The 22,269-nt window shown below is 50.8% G+C and overlaps 1 protein-coding gene across 6 annotated transcripts in view; it reads left to right on the forward strand.

Annotated features, from left to right (window-relative positions):
• The window catches only part of LOC144731138 (vasoactive intestinal polypeptide receptor 1-like), a 49,231-nt gene that overhangs the window by 13,619 nt on the left and 13,343 nt on the right, over positions 1-22,269 (forward strand). For all 6 annotated transcript variants that reach the window (XM_078612220.1, XM_078612305.1, XM_078612420.1 and 3 more), the window contains exons 3-8: positions 5,955-6,056; positions 10,510-10,613; positions 11,909-12,006; positions 12,897-13,029; positions 19,137-19,290; positions 20,895-20,955. In XM_078612220.1, coding sequence (XP_078468346.1) covers positions 5,955-6,056; positions 10,510-10,613; positions 11,909-12,006; positions 12,897-13,029; positions 19,137-19,290; positions 20,895-20,955 — 652 coding nt within the window. The remainder of the gene's footprint in view (positions 1-5,954; positions 6,057-10,509; positions 10,614-11,908; positions 12,007-12,896; positions 13,030-19,136; positions 19,291-20,894; positions 20,956-22,269) is intronic.

Below are 22,269 nucleotides of genomic sequence, written 5' to 3' on the forward strand. Positions count from 1 at the left end.
GAGTTAGATCGCGTAAAAATGAATGTGTCGTTAAACCCGCCACCACCCGACGCAGCCAATTAGTAAGGTTCGTCGCGTAAACTGAACATACCAATTGGGAACTACGTCAGTACTTCCGGTGTGTGTTTGGACGGTAAACACACAACATGAACAACTCGAGTACTGTGACGTTTCGCTCGTGATGACAACAACCAGCTTCATCAGGCGACGAGCTGCAATGTGAAGAAGACCTCCTCTTCCGGTCTTTAATCGAACAATGGTGATGTATTTACACCATTGGATCCGCATTTGCCAGTAAAAAAATTATGATAATTGTTTTTTTTTTACCCTTCCATCTGGCAACAAAACTGACGCATTTTTTTGCATTATGGCTGCAGGTATTGTGGTCTATGCAAACATGACTCCATGTAAAAAAAGGCGTCAGTTTTGTTGCCAGATAGAAGGGTAAAAAAACAATTATCATATTTTTTTACTGGCAAATGAGGTTCCAATGGTGTAAATGCTTACCCCGAGCTCTCATACTCTGATGGTGCATTGTCTTTGAGTTGTGCGCCTTTTAGCATCATCTGGTCCAACCCATGTGAGAATAGGCTCTAAGGAAAGCTGTCTCGGGTGTGGACCAATCAACTTCAATGACAGTGCATACATTATCAGAGTTATGTTTTTTGTTTGCATTATGGCTGCAGGTATTGTGGTCTATGCAAACATGACTCCTTGTAAAAAAGGTGTCAGTTTTGTTGCCAGATAGAAGGGTAAAAAAACAATAATCAATGGTGATGTAATCAATGTTAGCCATGCAGGTGCGAAGACCAGAGGGGGGAGGTTAATGTAGTTATAATTTAGCTGCGTTTTGCTAATTGCCTTTGAATCTCTGCATCTTTTTAAATCCTTTATATTAAGTTAACTTGCTTGCTTGCTTGCGTGCTTACGACCGTGCAAATCTTTCGGTCATGTTTTAACCCACTTCCCGTGATCCAATCGAGCTGACATTTTGCACACAGACTCGTTGTGCGTGACAATTTATTTTCGTAAAAAAATGTTCCAAAATTTTCAACATTTTAGGAATTTTTTTTTATATTTAATTACCAATTGCTTAATGGTGGCAGGCAATCATCTGACCCATAGGTGGCAGCCATCTCAAGCCAGAGGACGAGAGGACTCTAGCCGCCCGTTTCAAAGACCAATGTGGGCTGGGTTGTGGCCCATATAAAGGATTTATAGTGAAAAACTTTGTTTTTACGGGTTAATTTTTTTTTGTTTCGTTTAATTTAACCTATCGTGAACGAAACTACATCACCAGCAATGCTGTTGTTGTTCTCTGCGCTTTGTTGCACCACGAACGACGGCGTCATCGAGCGGGCAGAGCGGTTTAGTCTTAAAAGGCGCGGAGGATCGAGTGTGATCTCGGAAGCTAAGCAAGCTGAGCCTGGTTAGTGGCTGCATGATTGACCACTGGGGCTTGCCAGGCGTTGTAGATGTGGGTTGGGCGCCGAGGTGTTGCCAAGAGATGGCGGCGGTGGTGGTGGTGGTGGGATTAGCCGTGGCTGGGAATCGAACTTAGGTTGCCCTGTTCATAACATGGTTTGCTAACCACTGCGCCACCGCTCCACTCCAAATTAGCAATGGCGATGATGATTATCACAGTGGCCTAATCGCCCTGCCTGTGCGCAAATGCGTTTTATCTCAGAAATCTAAGTGGGTTTTGAGCCTGGTTAGTGGCTGAATGGGTGACTACCGCGGCTTGCCAGGTGTTGTAGGCGTGGGGTGTCCAGGTATGGCCGGAACACGGTAGTGTTTAGGGTCACTCCTCTCGTATCCATGGGGGGTTTTCCCCAGGGATCTTCGGTTTCCTGCCACGGTGGCGAGATGTTAACTACCTCGCCTGGTATACAGGATGTTGTGGGTTCGATCCCGACCCTAACGTCTTTATATTTGGAGTTTGCATGTTCTCCCCGTGGTCGTGTGGATTCCTTTCACATTTAGAGGCATGCGTTTAGAGTATTTGGTTGTTATAAGTGTCCACACGTGCTTGCGAAAAAATAATAAACTAACGGAAATTGACCTTTGGGAGGCCGGATATTGATTACGTGATCATAACTCTCCAAAAGGCAGGCGCAGCATTAACATTCGACATAAGCTGACACGGACACGTTAATACGGACACGGTACTGCTGTACACGCGTTTACGTAATGCATTGCCTCAGCTAGAGAATCAAGTCAACGTTAAACATTGACGGTGACAAGTGCAGTCGAGAATCAATCATGAGCTATGACACCGAGACGCCGCCCCGGATTTTCCCGTATCGGGTGATGCGTGTGTGCGATTCACCGCTAATTTGAATTTCAAGCCAATATTTGATGATGATGACGACGACGATGATGCTACTGGTGACGATGCTGGAAATGCAAATGATGATGCCGGTGATGATAATGGACTGTGGGTTGTATGAGTCTATGGGTTTAAGTGTGAGTTTATGGGTTTGTGTGTGATTATATCAGTTGATGTGTGAGTCCATGAGTGTATGTGTAAATGTATGGATTTATGTGTGAGTCTATGGGTTTATATTTGAGTCTATGGGTCCATGTTTGAGTCTATGATTTTATGTGTGAGTATATGGCTCTGTGTGTGCTTGTACGGATCTCTATATGAGTTTGTGCGTATATGGGTCTCCGTGTGAGTATGTGGGTTTATATGTGAGTGTGTAACTCTGTGAGTCTGCGGGTCTTTATGTGAGCGTATGGGTGCGAGTGTGTGTGTCTCTGTGTGGGAGTGCGTGGGTCTCCGTGTGAGAAAGCGCTGATGATGAAGCCACTGCGTGTGCATTCCACGACTCGTTGAACCCACAGGGAACGCGTTGCTATCACCCGGGGGAGCAGAAACGCCGGCGTGGACTTTGTAGCCGCTTCTCTGGCCGTGTCTCGTTGCCCCGCGCCCTTGCTCCCACGTACAGCACACGTCCAAGCCCCTTTGCCAATCCACTGCTGGGGCAGTTCGACTTCCAACGCCGTGCGGGACGTGGAGGGTCATATGACCATACTTCACCACGCTGGTCAATGGGAGTCTTGGGGGTTCCCGTCGCACCTCTCGTCACACCCCCCCCCCCCTTCCACCCCCCCGCGAGGAGCAAATCATCCAATCAGCGGAGAGCTCCAACTCTTCGGAGTCCCCGGCCTCAAGCACGGAACTCAATAAATAAATGCGGGTTTTGCGAACTTGGAGAGCGTAGAGTCACATTATAGCAATGGGGGCAAGCTGCACGGCACTCTGCTGCCCAGAGCGTCGGCCCGCAGCGTTGTGCCAATGAGAGCGGTGCTCTTCATTGCAAGACCCCCGGGGGTCACTGTCGCGGCCCCTGGTGGCATCTCGTGCGGCTCCCAAACATCATCGTGCTGCTGTCAAACCCCCAATGGTGTCAAATGTGCGGCGGCCCTCACCAACGATCAGAGGTGTGGACTCGAGTCATGTGACTTGGACTCGAGTCAGACTCGAGTCATGAATTTGATGACTTGCGACTCGACTTGGACTTGCATAACAATGACTTTGTCCCACCTATGAGATGTGGACTCGAGTCATGTGACTTGGACTCGAGTCAGACTCGAGTCATGAATTTGATGACTTGCGACTCGACTTGGACTTGCATAACAATGACTTTGTCCCACCTATGAGATGTGGACTCGAGTCATGTGACTTGGACTCGAGTCAGACTCGAGTCATGAATTTGATGACTTGCGACTCGACTTGGACTTGCATAACAATGACTTTGTCCCACCTATGAGATGTGGACTCGAGTCATGTGACTTGGACTCGAGTCAGACTCGAGTCATGAATTTGATGACTTGCGACTCGACTTGGACTTGCATAACAATGACTTTGTCCCACCTATGAGATGTGGACTCGAGTCATGTGACTTGGACTCGAGTCAGACTCGAGTCATGAATTTGATGACTTGCGACTCGACTTGGACTTGCATAACAATGACTTTGTCCCACCTCTGCCAACGATGATGTCTCATTGCCGAAAGTGGGCCCCCCCCCCCCCTCTGAAAACTAGTGAACAACACCGCATTAGTAGAGACTCGCGTTTGTCAAGTGAAGTTTCATTCGCATGGGAACTTTGAATTAATTGGACATGGTTGATGCTTGCTTGATGTACTGGACAAGTTAGCAAATTAAGTCCTGCACCCTATGCGTCTTTCGGGAAGAATCGGGTGCACTCGCCCACGCTCAGTAATGGATCTGGCCAAACATTCCTAATGCAGGACCCTCCTGAACAGTGTCTTTCCAGCAGGCGTCTTCACTCAGTGGGACGTCATTGGTTCTCGTCTGCTGCCCCTATTGCTCGCCCCCCCCCACCCTCTGCGTCTCCCAGTCACCGTTAAACTCCGGGCTCAAGACCCGCATCATCTCCTCTGCCTACAGCAGTGCCTGACCCTCTCTAAAAAAGTCAAAAAGCCTGCCCACTGTTTTCGTACAGGGTCTTGAGATGCAGTGTCATTTATACGCTACATACATCCACAGTTTGATTTGTAACTGAAAATTGCAGCTTTTACATTAGTATCAAGCCCGTGAATGACACATATCAACACATATCAACAGAATCGTTTTTTTAGACTGCAGGAATCCAATGAGCCTTGAACCTCTTACTCACAGATGTCACGTCACTCATACGCTGTGTTTGCCAGCTGCTGTTATTGGGAAGGCCTGTGATCACAATGCCTGCAATGCGCCCGATCTCTTCAGATGTCGGAAGCTAAGCTGGTTTGAGCCTGGTGATCGCCATACATTATGAACACGTGGTGTAGGCGGTGATGGCTGACTGCCTGTGATCCAGCACTGTGGAAGAAGCAGCGAGGGTTAGTGGATCACCGCGCTGATGGTGTGAAACTCCCTTCCCGTGGGCATCGAGGAGGAGCCGTACCCAGGCTCTCCAGGAGAAGGCCGTACAGCGAGTGGACTAATCGCCATATGTTTCCATCTGTACGGGGATAGAGTTTTGCTCCGTCGCGCGCACATGCTTTTTCTCCAGGTGCTCTGGTTTCATCCCCCACGTGTATAACAAACACTCATCATCGTTATTTGGGTGAAAACATATTTCATAAAAAAAAAAAACAATTTGGCAGCAGGACCCTTTTTGAAATAATAGTCCTACGACCAAGTGTGGCTCTCCTGGATAAATAAGTAAAACCAATAAAAATGCTCCAACGTCTACGCTACCAGACTTCACCAACCCACGCGGAGCAAAGTGGTGAAGTATGGTCAAACATCCCCCGCGAGCCGCACGGCGTGGCGAGGCCCCGGACAAAGGCGCTGCGTACATTGGAGGGGACCGCTCCGTGAGTTGCAGGATTGCCGTGAAAACGGGCTCGCAATTTAGACTCCCTCGATATCAACGCAAATCGCCATCGTAAAACGCCGAGTGTAAATCACGCACTCGGTTCTGCTGAACACATCGCCGTCCGCCTGGCAGCTGCTGTTCTTCGGGAAGATTTGCGCGGTTGGCTACGTACGGTGCGAAAGAAGTTTGACGTGCATACACACGGGGGGGGGGGGCGGAATGGGGGGTGCCTGGAGGCGGTGACCATGTGTGCTGTTACAAGCTTCCAATAATAACTCCTAACAACCACGACTGCACATTTCGACTTAAAGCTTTCGTGACTGCAGGGATTCATCTTCTTGGTTCTTTCGGTAAAGTCACGTATAAGGGAAGTAATACAATAATAAAAATAAAACATAATTAAATAATTCTCACGACGTTTCGGCCACAACGCAACCAAGAAGATACGACTGCACATTTAATGATGGCGCTGTGTGTTGCTGGCCGCTTGACGTTTTCCCCCCACCCCCTCCGCCCCCCCCCCCTCCGCCTCCTCCACACCCCCTCCGCCCCCTCCTCCCCCCCGCCACCCCCCTCCGCCCCCTCCGCCCCCCCCCCCTCCGCCCCCTTTGCCCCACAGGCTGCCCTGGAGAGTGGGACCGATTGATATGCCTCCCGCCAGCAGCGCTGGGGGAGTCGGTGAACCTCACTTGCCCCGACATCCCCATCTTCACAAAGAGGGGTGCGGCGCGCATGAGGTTACCACTACGTCCCGGTTCGTCCGGGACAGTCCCCCCCGGTGGTTTCAGAAAGACTGCTGCTACCTTCCCCCGACGAAGATCTGTTTTGAAAGTCAAGATTTTATCGCCGGTTCTCATACGTCTGGCTCCATCCATAGTCGACTCTAGAAGCGGGCTAAAGGGCGGGGCTATCCGAACAGTGGGCGGAGTTACCTGGATGGGCCGGGCTACGTGGGTGGGCGGGGCTACCCGGGTAATGGGAGGGGCTACCAGGGTAATGGGCGGGGCTATCTGGGTAATGGGCGGGGCTACTTGGGTAATGGGCGGGGCTACCTGGGTAGTGGGCGGGGTTATCTGCGTAGTGGGAGGGGCTGCCCGCCCACCTTGTGATGAGCCTCCAAGAAACGTGGCGGCAGCCTTAGTTGAGCAGCCATTTCTCCTGCCTCCAGTTATTTGTGGATAACAAACTCCACCTGTACACTTCCTCCTCAGCCACCAGACACGAACCGACACTGCGAGCATGATCTGTCACCACGGTTCGATTACCTATGATGTCCTCAGACGCCCCCCCACCCACCCCTCCACCCACCCGCACCCTCCCTCATCCATCCTACCCTCCACAGCACAAAGTCAATTAATCAGACCAGAAATTGGTACCGCCCGCCTGAGGTGGCAAAACGTTAGTGCTCCTGTTTTAATATTGCCATTAAAAATGCATTACTGGATGTAATAGCCTTTTCAGTAAATCATCGGCAGCAGCAGCAGCAGTTTTGTCATCAATATTATCAGTCATCAATATTAGCTGTTTCATCAACAACAGCATTATCAGCAGCAGCAGCAGCTACACTAAGGAAACAAATGTGGCCATGGGTGGTCCTGACCACACCAACCCTAAAGGACCTTTGTCAGCCTTAATCATCATCAGAATCATCAATCATCATCATTAGACGCTGCCTATCCACTGCTGGGTGAAGTAAGGCCTCTTCTCACGCGCTCGCCATCACTCACGGCCTCATAAAGCCACAATCCATCTCGCTCCTGCGCGCCAGCTGATCCGATTGCTCCATCTCCGCTGCTATCGTACCCTCTTGGGCATTCAGTAGCCTCCACAAGTAAATCTCATCTCGGGTTGATCATCGCGATCCATGCATGGGCAGAGAGCCCGTCGGTGTCATTTGTTTCCATGTTCCTCTCTGTATTGTGACAGTGTGCTCAAGTAGTTCCACCTCGTTCTGGCAACAATCTCTTAAGTCGTCGTCGTCAAGCGATTCTCTGTTAAGTCTTCCTCTCTTTCCAGTTCCTTGTATTTTTCCGAACAGCACACGTTGAATTCTCCTGTTGTTGTCCATCACTGCCTGCATCACCAGGTCTTGTTCTGTATGCAACCTTTATTATGCTTCTACGTTGGTCACTCTTTGGGTCCAGCTTAGATGCAGTATCCTTCTGTAGCAATGCATCTAAGGTTAGAGACGTTTAAAGCAAGAAGAAGAAAAACAATACTAAGGCGCTAAGATGTGCAACATCAGTTATCAACTCAACATTGACCACCAAAGCAGAAAACTCACGAAACACTCTAACCTAACCGCTCATCCACTCCCTCTCCTAAACGTCCTCCGCCACTCGTCATTCATGACCAAGTCACCCTGGACGTGACTCTCTCACAAGCTTAGCAGGTTGGAGCCTGGTGAACACTTGGATGAGAGAAGAGACTATCAGGGAATACCACGTGTTGTAGGTCAACGCTGCCCGGTTGAAGTATAGGAAGTCGCAGCATAGCAAGGTCGGTTCGTGAGCTCCGTCCAAACAGAACTTGTTATTCAAGTGACACCCCCCCCCCCCCCCGAATGCGCCGTGGTTTTTTTTCCTCCCACACGAAGCCAAACCCCCTCGCTTTTTTTACGGAACAGGCCAAACATCGCAATGCGGGAAAACTCTCCTGACAAAACGAGTCTTGAGACTTTACTGCGTATACGAAGCGCAATAGTAATTACAACGTCAAAGTCCTCTTTGAACGCGACACGTTCCGTGCGCTACTGGAATTGCGCGCTTAGCTTCCCCGTGGGATGAGTGTTTTACTCCGCTCTTCGTGAGGAATCGAATGGGGAGGCTCGTGGTTGAACGTGGGACGTTATCCCTGCGCGTTTTGGCAGCGGCTTCTGAGCATGGAATGGTCGCGCCAGAGGTCGCAAACGGGTTTTGATTCCTTACCCGTACCCGGCCGCACCAGGGTCGCAAACGGGTACCCGTACCCGGCCGTACCCGTACCCTACCCGTACCCGGCCGGGTACGGGTAGGGTACGGGTATTGGGTACCTGATTGCGACCTCTGGGATGAAGCCATGTTGCAGGCGCGGGTGGGTTGATTCTATGAACTTGAATTGTGAGAATAGACAAGACGTTGGGAAATGAGTGACAAACGGTTACTCACCAGTGACTCACGGTCTACCCGTACCCGTACCCGGCCGCACCAGGGTCGCAAACGGGTACCCTACCCGGCCGGGTACGGGTAGCCGGGTATCGGTTAGGGTACGGGTATCGGGTACCCGGTTGCGACCTCTGGGTCGCTCACATTCGAGACGATTGTCGCCAAGGTTATTCACGCGCCTCGCCACTAACGAGCGACCCACGAGAGGCTGATCTGCCCCCAGCGTCTGACAGTTCAAGCAGAGTCTGACTCTGCTGATGAGACACTGCACGCTGAAACCGGGCCTTGCTTATAAATAGCTGATCGTTCAACCGGCACTGGTTCAAACAAGCCTGGCTCTGCTGATGAGACACCGATTGTTAAATAGATGTGTAAACATACTTTTATATGGTTTATGTTGAGAGACAGATACGTGAATGAGAGATGAAGTCTGATAATTATTCATACGTAGTTACTAGTGTGTGTCTCTCCAGCGCTGCCGCGGTGGTCCACTTTCTGCCCCACCTCCTTCCCCCCCCCCTTCTCTCTCCGCCCCCCCCCCTTCTGCCGAGGCCAACTATATAACCTCGTGCCACGGCAGATCTCTCGCCTACTTCAGACGTTTTTTCTTGCTGTGGTTGTCCCACCTGATGACGATTGCTTGTGTTGCGATCGAAACATCGTGATCTATTTACACTGGTCAACAAAAAAAAACATTTTTTCTGGCCTGGACTTTTGCAGCTGTTTTAGACTAATTTCAGGGTGCTGATTCCAAATCTGATCTCAGATTTGCTCTATCACATCTCATTTTATGCTATCGGCATACCCCATTTTAATTGATTTTACCCGAAATTAACTCTGTCACTTATGATTGCAAGTTGTTGCGAGTCAGTGACTGCTTTAGTGTTAAAATATGATGCTGTATTTTTAGGATAGTGTGTTTATAATATAATTTTATGTGGATATCCACATTTATTTAATATTTTTCTTCTGCAGTTTTTTATTGAAAATGCAATATTTGATATCTCAAAAACCTGATGTGATTGACAAAAATTGATGCCAGATTTGGAATCAACACCCCAAAATTACCTTAAAACCGTTGGAATACCTTATGGCAGAAAAAGTGTGTTGACCAGTGTTATTTTTCTACCTACGTGACTTTACCGAAAGAACCAAAGAGTAAGCTAATTTCTCACATTGACATCACTAGCCCTTCCCACTTCTTTTATGACCCTTGGGCTACACCCATTTTAGACCTTTAAAACAGTCTGCCTCAGCAGCGTTCCCTCTTCTTTTTCCCTCCTGATGACGATCGCTTGTGTTGTTATCAAAACGTCGTTTTTTTGGTTTATTTTATTTTTATTAATTTGAACCCATCTACGTGACTTTACCGAAAGACCCAAATAATATTGGCTACATCAAGAAATTAGAACCGCTAAATATATGCCATCTGAGGGTGGTACCGACAAGTGAAACATTTGGGCTCGTGGGAGAGAGAGGTTGGGTGAACGCGGTGTGTCTATGATCAAATGCGAAGAGCGATCGTGTAGTGAGTGAATGGTTAGCGTACTGCGCTACTAATACGGAGTTCAATTCCCTCTCACAGCTAACATAGCTGCCAAATCGAGACTGTGTCTGTGTGAGATTGTGTGCGAGTGTGGTTGTGTTTCCTGGTGTGTGTCTGTATGGCCCAGTGTGTATGGGGGGGGTGTGTGGAGCGGTGACGCAGTGGTTAGCGTGCAGCACCACGAATCCAGCAAACCCCAGTTCGATGTACGCTCACGGCTAACTCCCAGTAACAATTATCCAAAACCGGTCCTGGGCCTCCCCTTAGGCCGACTCAGCCTGAAATGCCTACCTGATGCGGCGTGTCAACATCAGCAATGGGGGGAAAACAAAGGCGGCCGGGCGTGGTATTGGTCACGCCCACCACCCTTCTCGTGTGCCATGCGGGCCTTCATAGGTGCCGACTCGCTAAAAGCACTTGCCCCAACGGTCCGTTAAAGGCTATACACGGAGACGGGGGTCTTTGTCTTTGCTCTCCGCGCGCAGGTGTGGTGACGCACACGTGCACGCGCGACGGATGGGACGATCCGCAGCCATCCTACATCCACGCGTGCGGCTACGTCTTCCATAACGAGGAAGGGCCCGACCGGGTGAGTACCCAGACTCTCACCCCCAGGTCCCTCCGTGGCAGAGCGCGAGAGAGAAAGGGAGGGAGCGCACACAGCCTCACTGGCAACTCCTCGCGATGAATCGAAACCACGGATCCTGAATCGCCGCCGACGCCGCCGCAACGAGGACGTCGAATGTAGCTACGCAGTGCTGAGCCTGGTGGATATAATCGGATGCCAGGTGTTGTCCGTAGGGCCGTCCATTGGGTCGCTGTCATTGGGGCCGTTGAGTGGGCCCTTGGTGGGCAAGGGTGCAGTTGTTGAGTCTGTCATCCGTTGGTTGCTCCACTCCACAGCCGCAAGTGGAAGTCTGTCGTTTATACTCCACAGTGGTTTAACATCCGTCCACACGCATCGTTCTCTGCCTTCGTTATCTTTATTTAGCTCGGAGCACTCAATGTTGATGATGTTGACGATGTTGATGCTAATTGCAGATGCGCCAGTTGTTCGAGGTTTGTTGCGCCTAGTTTTAACGAGCCACGCAACTCGAGTTGAACTCGAGTTGCCACCTCGGTAGCGAAGGTCCCATATTCCCTTTTTTTATCGACCGCAACTATTTGGGCCGCGATCCAAATGAATGATCCCCCCCCCTGCACGTCGGGACTTGCGCCAAGTCAACATTTGTCAACAAAATGTGACCGTCACAGGTGCTGCAGGTGGCATGAACGTGGCATTTTACGTCTGGGTGTAAAATTGTACGTTTAATGTTGTCAGCTACGTGGTCTGGATTTATTTCCGGGCAACGCGCCCGTTGGCCCATCTCAAAGAGTCAAACGAACCACCTACACGATCGTGGCAACGCCACGGGAATGGGTTACCAACTCGATTCGCATCTTTGCCCTTTGATTGATGGGAGACATCGAACCAAATCAGACCAACTCGAGTGGTCTCAGGTTAACTGTTCCACGAAAACGATATAGAGATGCGCCCACAAAGACAAACACTGTGAGTGAGCACCTCACGAAAACCGGCACTGTGCACGAGGGGGTGCCGTGCCAGCATCACGCCCGACCGCCTTTGTCTCCCCAGTGGCGATGTTTACACTAGGGACTAATTGAGACTGATTCGATCTAAAATAGCCCAGGGCCGGTTCAGATACTCGTTACAGGTCGCCGGGTTCGTACCGCAGCGCGCTAACCGCTGCACTACCGTTCCCCCCACACACACAGCGATACACCCAAGCAGACCTGCCGTGCGGGGAGGTGATGTGCGGTGAGGTGTGTGGCAGTGCGGTGTGATGACGTGAGGTGTGTTTGTTTGTGTTCTTGTGTTCGCAGCAAACTGACTACATGACGCTAAAGACAGCGTACACTGTGGGCTACAGCTCATCCCTCACGTCTCTGGCCCTCGCCATGCTCATCCTCTGTCTCTTTCGGTGAGTGTCCATGAACGTTGGGCAGCCCCCATCAGTATCATCATCAGCATCACCAGCATCATCATCGTCAGTCGCATCACCAGCACCATCATCAGCATCACCAGCATCATCAGCATCCGTAGCATCACAAGCATCATCAGCAGCATCACCAGCATCATTCATGAACATCACCAGCATCATCAGCATCATCAGCATCATCAGCAGCATTAGCATCATCAGCATCATCAGCATCATCAGCAGCATCAGCATCATCAGCATCACCAGCATCATCGGCTGCTCGCTCCGGCCACAAAACACTGATAATAATTCACGCAGAAAACTTTCGTAGCCAATTCCAGTTTCCCGTCAACTCGAGTCTTGGGAGAAATGAAGCCAACTTAGGCAACAACTTCGAGTCGACTCAAGTTGGCTGTCCCGTGGAAACGCGGTGAAGAATTCTCAATGGATTGATGACGATTTGTTGATTAAATGGGGGCGGGGGGGGGGGGTGTAGAGGCGGTTAGGGTCAGGTATCTTTGCACACGGTGCTTGTGACAGGTCAGATGCACACCGAGGCCACGTGAGGTGTCGAAGGCGCACACTGACAGGTCACGGGACAGACCCAGGCGCCGTGAATTGACTGACTGAGATGACTGGCAGATGCATGGGCACAATGACAAAGATCCCCCGTATAGCCTGTTGGGGCAAGTGCTGTTCGCGAGCAGCACCTATGGAGGCCGGCACGGCACACGAAGGGGGTGGGTGACCAGCACCACACCCGGCCGCCTTTGTCTCCCGAGTGGCGATGTTTACACACCGCACCAGGTACTCACAATCAAATACGAACGAGAGAGTTGGACAGTGCATGTGCCTACTTGTGCGTGCATGTGCGTGTTTGTGCGCGCGCCCAGCAAGCTGCGCTGCACGCGCAACTACATCCACATGCACCTGTTCGCCTCGTTCATGCTGCGCGCCATCTTCGTGTTCATCAAGGACAGGGTCCTCTTCACGGGCGAAGCCATCGACAACTGCGCCCCTGCGCCGGTGAGCAAACGCGCTCTCCTCTCCCCACTCTACCCTCTACCCACTCTACCCTCTACCCACTCTACCCTCTACCCACTCTACCCACTCTCCCCCCTCTCCCGGCTCTCTGCGGCTATCACGGCCCTCCGTGGTTTCTGCGCCTTGAAACCGTCGACCCGAGTTCGATTCCCAACATCCGTGGAGAGTGATGTATGAATTGTCTCGGGTCTGCCAGAAGTCTACGGAGCCTTCAATGCGTAGCACGTGGTGCGGTGCGTGAACATCGGAAATAGGGAGACAAAGGCGGCCGGGCGGGCGTAGTGCTGGCCACCCTCCCCCTCCCTCGTGCGCCGTGCCCGGCTACTCGCGAACACCGCTTGCCCCAAAAGTCTGCTCAGGACATACGGCACTTGGAGGGGGGGGGATCTTTGTCTTGGAGACTCTGTGTGTAGGGAGCGGCGGTGCTCGTGAGCAGCGCTAGGACCGTGCGGGCCGCGCGGGAAGGGATCTGTGTCAGGCGCGGATGCGTGCAGAGCGATGTCGCCTTCTCTCGGGGGGGGGGGGGGGGGTGATTGTGTTTTGTTGAAAGCTTCCACGTGGTCGTCACGCTTTCATTAAAACGCAGCCACTGCTGCAGCCGTCTCGTTTCCCCGGGCCGAGTTGAATTCTCCCCCCAGGGCGCCCGCCTCTGCACGGGCGCTCGTTAAAGCGCATTCGTACCGCACAAACGCCGCTATTTATTCCGTGCTGCCACGGAAGACGCGATCCATTAATCCCGTGTGCAGGCAATTGCGTCGTAAATTCACTTCCATGCACTTCGGCGTGCATGTGTGTGCGTGCGTGCGTGTGTTTGTGTGTTTAATTTTCGTTCGGGTACGCGTCAGTCCTGTTTAATGTTCCGCGGGGTTTATCGTTGAATCTCAATGTGATAATTAATCCAGGGGAAAGCGCAGATTAAGACATATGTTCCAGGGCGGTCCTGCATCGGGATGTTTGGTCCGTTTTTTATATTAATAAAGAATGAGCTGTTTGCTTAGCGTGTGAGGGAACCGGAGAAAACCGAAACACACGAGGAAATAACACTCACAAGATCCGCACAGATGTGTTCACGAACCCCCCAATCTGCTGTACTGCCACCTATTGACCAGCTCCTTCCAATCCCAGAGAAAATGCAATTGGCGATCCTCCGCTTAATCACACTCGGCGCACTATTCATCACGTGAGACACACACACACGCACATACACACACATCACACTCTACGTCACGTGGGACCTATTTACCAATCATCGGGCGCGTGCGGCGTGTAACGACTTAATTTGTGTTCGGACACGATTGGTAAAGGTGGAAAATCTGGGAAATTCCACTACGGCGGTCTGCTCAGGGTTTTAGCGGGTTGCGCTCCACTGTTCCGTTGAGCGAATGACGTTCCTGCAAGAGCTCCCGGCACGAGGAGAAAAACGTCGGGCCTCGTGCCGAATGACACGCGGTGTCACACGCGGAATGTGTGTGAACCACTGGAACGCGAGGAAACGTGACGCTCGGGCACGGGCGTCAGGTCGGCCCACGCCTCGTCTCGGCCTCACAGCTGTCAGTTAAAAAACAAACCCAAAAAAAACAATATTTAGATTTTACCAGGTAAGGCCCGCTGAGCTGTATAGTTATTTTTAAGCAGCGACCTGGCCACAGATTACACACAGCTCAACGAAGTGGGCTCATCGTGAACAATCCACGCGACCACGCGGAGAGAGACATGCACACTTCAAATGTTACTCGCGTCAGGGTCGGGATGAAATCCCACATCCTCCTGAATACCAGACGAGGTAGTCAACGTCTCGCCACCGCGGCGGCGAGCCGTGGCTGTCACGTCATCTGGGAAGCCGTCCAGCCGAGAGCGCATGTTGGGAAATGATCGGTCCAAGGGGTAATGAAGTTCGTTGCGAACGGAGGTTATGCTGTGTCAATATTGTATTGACATTCATAGTAAATGGTGCTGGCTGGCCCACGCGTGTGGCAATAGACGTTGTGTACACGCACGTGCGTCCGTGTGTGTGTGTGTGTGTAGGTGTGATTAAGGTGCTCGCTAACAGCATTTGCCCCAACAATGTGTTATGGCTATATGGGGGAAGGGGGGGGGTTGTCTTCGTATGTTGGTGTTGCCCTGATTGGATGTGTGTATGACTGCCTTGGCGCGGTGCATAAACACCAGCACTGGGGAGACAAAGGCGGTCGGGCGAACAGCACTTACCCCGCCAGTCTGTCAAGGCTATACGGAGGATATTTGTCTTTAGATTTTTTGGCGCCCCGAGTGCAGTTCCCGCTTGGACTGGCCTGCCTACAATCCATCCAGGGTCTAATCAGACTGGATTGTGCAAGGCGCTCGCAGACGCTTGATGTATCTGGACACATTTCCTCCAGTGAGCTTCTTCGACAGGCGAGGTTGCGTTGGCTGCGTCATGAAGCATGCATGCATGCCCAGGACGCTTCCATTTTGCTAAGCACTGTATGATCTGGAACATAGATGGACCGATTGATTATGGGGGGACCTCGGAATGAGTGCAGTTGCCTATGACTAGCACCAGCAATGCCAAGATCAGGCTCTGTGGAGGAGGGTGATGAAGGACATTCACTTGGCATTTGGAGGCAGCCACCGTCCAGCAACAATGGAAGGTGGAGAAGCGACGCTCACAACAACGAGCAGAGCGCCGGGCGGCTAAAACAAAGCAAGTTGGCACGGTACGGGGCACAGCTGATGCATCTGCCAGTCATCTCAGTCAGTCAACCCATGGCACCTGCTGCGTCTGTCCCGTGGCCTCGTGTCAGCGAGCCTCAGACACTTCACGTGGCCTCAAAGTGCACCTGGCCTGGCACAGGCGCCTTGATATACGTCCTCACCACTTAGTGGCGAATGGTGGCTATTGTTGTTGTGCCTGTGGGGAGCGATAGTGCAGCTGCAAGACCCTAAGCAACATGCCAGGCCACCCAAATTCGATTCCCGCTCACGGCCAAAAGCAGCGACGATTACCTGAATCGGTCCTGGACCTCCCCGAGTTCAACTCAACCTCGAATGAGCACCACGTTGACGGTGTGTAAACATCGCCACTGGGGAGACAAAGACGGCCGGGCGTGGTGCTGCCCACCCGCCCCCTCGGTGCTCGCTCACAGCACTTGCCCCAACAGTCTGTAAAGGCTATACGGGTGAAGCTTTATCTTTGTATGTTGGTGTGGCCCTGATCGCACGTGGCTATGACTGCCTTGGCGCGTTAGGTAAACACCAGCACTGGGGAGACAAAGGTGGCCGGGCGCCGTGCCGGCCTTCATAGGTGCTCGCTCACAGCACTTGCCCCAACAGTCTGTAAAGGCTACACGGGGGTTATTTGTCTTTATTTTTTAATCCTTTATATTAAGTTCGCTTGCTTGCTTGCTTGCGTGCTTGCTTGTGTAATGTAGTAACTTGACGGGAGACGACCTTACGGGTAGCACACTCTTTATTAACACCAACTTATATTACACGGGTGGCTAACTGCAGCCTAACCCACGGGGTTCCCCTGGCTACACCCACACGGGCTCTTACGCCCCGTAGCTTCTCGGAACCCACCCGGCTGTGGTGTCCGTCTCGACTCTGGGTCCCACAGCCTCGTCCCACATGGACGTCAGACCACGGGTCCCACAGTCTCGCCTCCGAGCCACACAGGGCCCCGGCCCTTACAAGGACAGCGGGACTAGGGGTCTCAGGGCCCTACCTCTTCAACTCCGTCTTCGATCTTCAACTGGTTTAACAATTCCCCGAGTGCTCCCGCGCGTCCCCCTTTATAGTCCCTCATGCGGACGTCGCTGAGAGCACCCACCCCAGTTGACCAATCACTGCGCGCTGCCCACGATCCTATTTCCCACCTTGTGTCAGCGCGCACAACCACGCACCCCGCGCCGCCCCGTGATCTCTCACTGTCGGCGCGCGTCAACACCACCACTACACTTGCTTGCGTGCTTGCTTGCTTGCTTACGACCGTGCAAATCTTTCGGTCGTTTTTTAACCCACTTCCCGTGATCCAATCGAGCTGACATTTTCCACACAGACTCGTTGTGCGAGACAATTAATGTTCGTGAAAAAAAATTCCCAAAATTTTACACTTTTTAGGCAAAAAAATGTATTTTACATATATTCAAATAGAACTCATTCATGGCTTTGGCTGAACGTCACAGTGTAGGAGACCAGAGCGTAACCCCTCCACAGGCCGTGGCAGAGTAGCGCAGTTGGTGGCGCCCTCGCTTCCCATGCCAAAGGTCGCGGGATCGATCCCCGCGTCCTCCACAGGCGAATATATTTTTAAATCCTTTATATTAAGTTCGCTGCCACGCATATAAAGGAGCTATAGTGAAAAACGTTGTTTTTACGGGTTATACTTATTACATATGTACCGAGCCTGGCGCGTAGCTTAGATTGGATAACTCGAGACAATAGCTGACGTTTGTACTTTGTTAGAACCAGAAATGGAGAGAGAATGAGAGCGGCTGGTAAATGTGGAGGTGGCGTGACTCGATATTTCACTCACAAAAGAGGGTGGAAGAGTACTAAGGGGGGGGGGGGTGGGAGAAACACGGCCTTTGGTCCTTTAAATTAATTACGTGTTTAATTGCTACATTTCAGCACCGCGCACGCACGAAACGAGAACGCGTCCTTGCTGCTCATGGTATTCATGGGCCCACTTGTGGTTGAGTGAGGTCCGTGCGTGTGTGTCTGGCGACGTGAGTTCGATTCCCGCTCACGGCGATTATATTTGAAACGGTGTTGGGACTCCCCCTAGTTCGACCCACCCGTAAATGAGTACCTTGGGCGTGTGTGTGCGCTGCGTAAATATCAGCGATGGGCAAACAGAGGCGGGTCGGGTGAGCGTTAGCCAATCCACCGGTGCTCGTGTATCATGCCAGCCTGCATAGGTGTTCGTCAATAGCACTTGCATCAAACTATCTGATAAAAGGCTATAGATGATGATCATTGTCCTGGTTGTGTATCTGAGCGTAGCCACCATGAATGAGGGGCCTGGTGTGGTGTGAGGGTCGGTTCTGGCACTGACAACGCTACCAACGTCACGTGGCACGAGTTGTACCAATAATCAGGCTCGTGGAGCGTTGTCGCAACTTAATTTTGTTTCGTTCATTTCATTCATTACACGGGTGATTCCGTTTAGCCACGTGTCAGGCTGATTTACACGGGAGATCCGTGGTGCCGCGGTGCACAGCAGAAACAACATCAACAAACGATTTAAAAAAAACCCATCAACATTGCACAGGAGGAGTACGGCAGCAGGATCCTTAAGGGATATCGCACAACTCACAAACGAGGTGTTTAATGGTTATAAGCGAAACACGCGCGAACCGAAAACGTGAAATGAGCGTCAAAGGCGCCAACAAATAAGAAGTTAGGTATATGCGAAAGTAAGCGCTCTGTTTTGGTCTAAATGGGGACGCTGAGAGTTGTGCTCGTACGGAGAAGAGTCAGGCGCCGTGGTCGCCAGATGTTAACTACCTCGCCTGGTATACAAGAGGACGTGGGTTCGATCCCGACCCTGACGCCTGCTGTTTTGTTTGTATGTTTCTCTCCCCGTGGTCGTGTTGATTGTCTTGTGGTTGTTGTTGTTGTTGTTGTTGTTTGACTTGCATCCCACTGGGATTTTTGCACACAGCGTTGGTGTACGGTGCTTTTTCTGCAATATTTTGCTGTCTTTTCTTGGATTTTCTGTTTGCACTTAGTCACAAAGTCACTTTAAGATGTTTTCTTGTTCATTTTGTTGTTGTTGCGGTTGCACCCGATTCAAGAGCCGAATGGCTCACAGGGCTATTCCTAATAAATGAACTTGAACTTGATTATTCACCGTGTCTACCGGTTTTCCCCTCCACATGCTATAAATGTTCACGTGGTGATGAAGCCACTTGGCTGAGTTATCATTTGTGACCTGGTCGCTGCTGAAAAAGAGCTATATATCTCAATGGGCCCTTACCCGGTATAATAAAAATAAAAGTAGTGCTGTTTGTGGACGTGGAGAAACTCCGAGCGTGGGGGGACGCGAGGAGTGGCGATGGCGAAACCATGGATCCTGCGTTCCGTGTCTCTCGGTCTGCTCGCCGCAGGCCACGTGCAAGGTCGTCATGGTGTTCTTCCAGTACTGCATCATGGCCAACTTCAGCTGGCTGCTGGTGGAGGGCCTCTACCTCCACACGCTCCTCCTCGTCTCCTTCTTCTCCGAGAGGAAGTACTTTTACTCGTACATCATCATCGGCTGGGGTGAGTGAGCCAGTGTGACTTCTGTAAACAAAAAAAAAATGTATTGTCAGCTCACGTATATATATGGGTTTTTTTTATCTGTAAATATCAAGATGAATATTTCACAATATCTGATGAAGGGGGAACTAAATTGGCATGCAATGTCTTGGTGCATTTTTACGCAACTTACAACATCCAGGACTGCTAATGTCCAGGGAAGACTTTCAGACTCCCCAGGGACAGGTGATAACCTTAAGCCTGACCCAAACTCGTCAGATCTTGACAGATGCCTAGGGTTGAGTCTGGGCATTGCTACTCCAAAAGTGAGGACGATCCATGGGAAAGCTAGGGCACGTGGCAACCCCAGTAACACAAATAAACTATAAATATATATAAAAAAAAAATATTTTACCAGTTAAGGCCCACTGAGCAAGCTTTAAAGCCCTTTTTCCAAAGCAATCGGGACACAAATGAGAGTTAAATGCTCTAAACATGCGTAGATTGTTCGCCAAGAGCATGGATATTACACTTTGATTTTTGTTTTGTTTTGCTCGCTATTCGTAATGGGAGTTCGGTCATCATCATTATCATCATCATAGGCAGTGACCAATTCACAGCTGGATGATGAAGGGCACACCAAGCCGTCGTCTCCTCGCACGACCCCTCGTGATCTCACGATCCGCCTAGCAAAGTGCACGCGAGCCGATGTCATCGCTCCATCTCCGTGGTCGCCATTCCCCCCACCCCCGCCCCCCCCAGGCACCATTCCCATCCGCAAATGTGTTTAGTACGAGTCCCGCCCTATCCCTCTCCAGCCAAATCTAACCCCTCCCCCCAACACCCCGCCCCCCCCGTCCCCATGCCCCCCTTCCTCCGTGCCATCCTGTCGCCTGACGTCACACCTTGCCAGTATGTTCGCGAGAATATTTTCAGAGTATTTTAAATCGTTGCAACGTGTTTTTTTTTTTAAATCGTAGCTTTTCCCCCTCGCTCGTATTACAATTATGCTGTCACGAGATGAACGCATTCCAGTTGGACATTCTCACAGCCAGCAGCGTACCATCGCACGAGTTTAAACATTTAAATGAATAACGCCTCCCTCCCAAATGTGTCTAGCCACGTCAAGAAAAGCGGCTTATTTTCCACACGGCCTCCTGGGAGTGCGTCTTCGCAGCATTGGTTCAATATAAGAAAACTCTAGAGGTTTAGCAGCAGCATTGCTTCAATGCAAGCAAACTCTAGAAAGTTAGCAAAGTAGAGTTTGCTTGTATTGAATCGATGCTACTTTTACGATGCATTCTCAGGAGGCTATGTGCAACCATCGGGTTGTGTATATACGTATTTAAAAAAAAAACGTTAGATTTTTTTATGCGGGGAGACAGATATGGAAAGGGGACATTATGCTCTGAACTGTAATGGGCTCATCAACCACACGAGGTGTGGGCCTCTCCTTTTACAGCTTCTCATCTGCTCTTGACAGCGCGTGTGCCATTAGCCTTCCTCCCCGAGCGCCGTGAGGGGTCTCTCCTACGGGGAGTGGTGGGGGGTAAACAAGCGAAGCGGTAATTACGAATAAATAGCCATCTCAATATCGGTGTTGCTGCTGCCGTGTGCGTGGGCGGCAGGGACGCCGGCCGTGTTCGTGGTGGTGTGGACCGTCTGCCGCGTCGTCTACGAGGACACTGGGTAGGCAGCCTCACACGTCCCCACCTGCAAAGACAAACGATGCCCCCCCCCTCCCCCTCCTCCTCGTATCACCTTGAACAGACTGTTGCAAGATACGACTGTGGAACCCCGTCCCCTCCTTTCTCCCGACTCACTTTTACTAAAGTAGCTCCTCCCGATGGGGTTTTAACCCGTGTACAATGATGTGTTAGGCTATAACCACATTTGTTATATTTCGATTTAAAGCTTTCGTGACTGCAGGGATTCATCTTCTTGGTTCTTTCGGTCAAGTCACGTAGAATGGAAATAATAAAATAATGAAAATAAAACATTATAAATTATTTTATTATGCTTTATTTTTTTTATAAAATAATAAAATAAAACATAATAAAATATTTTATTATGTTTTATTTTTATTACTTTATTATTTCCATTCTACGTGACTTTACCGAAAGAACCAAGAAGACACATTTGTTATTTTAGATGCACGGTGTATTGGGTTTAGGGGAAGGCAGTCTCACAGTGACAGCATTAATACAAAACGTGTAAATGTACAATACTGACAATTAGGTTATCGTGGGGCTTAGTATCATGCCGGCCCCATCGGTCGAGGATCTCCTCAAAGGGAGTGGGATCGCAGAAACTTGCTGCTGCTCTATTGATACGATGGCCAAGATGCGTTAATCGGGATGGGTCCATGATAGACCGCAGGTTATTTTTGTTATGAATGCTTTTTTTTGCGTAACAATTTGTTGGCTTGCTCATCTGTTGATTCTGGGCCCTCTTGTGGCCGACTGGGCCCCTATGCGTCGCATAACGCTGCAGAATAACCCCCCCGCCCTCCCCCCATAGTTGCGCACGTGCTGAGCGAGTGCTGTTATAAATGAGTAGCGTCTGTGAGGACCGGCCAACACCACAGTCGGCCCGTCGCCTTTGTCTCCCCTGCGCTGGCTTTTACTCATTCAGCACAAGCTACTCAGTGAAGGCTGCGCCGACCTAGGGGAGGCACATATCCGTTTCAGATACTCGCCACTGTTATTGGTCGTCAGCGGATCACAAACTCGGGTTGCCGCGTTCGTAGCACAGCGCGCTAACCGCTGCACTGCCGCTCCCCACACACACACACGCACGTGCATCCACACAAACGCACACACATCACACATCAGTTGGATGGATGAAAAATATTTCTTATCATCCCGCTCAAGACCAGGATAAATATTTAGACGTCCCCTAATTCTTTTTTTTTTCGAATAAGTGAGAAGGAGAAGATTTATTTGTGCAAACAAGCGAAGCCACTTTACATGCTTCTTGTTGGAAATCCTGGACGGAGCGGTG

Source organism: Lampetra planeri, chromosome 1, assembly GCF_965212315.1.
Source record: "Lampetra planeri chromosome 1, kcLamPlan1.2.h2, whole genome shotgun sequence".
Classification (NCBI taxonomy): domain Eukaryota; kingdom Metazoa; phylum Chordata; class Hyperoartia; order Petromyzontiformes; family Petromyzontidae; genus Lampetra; species Lampetra planeri.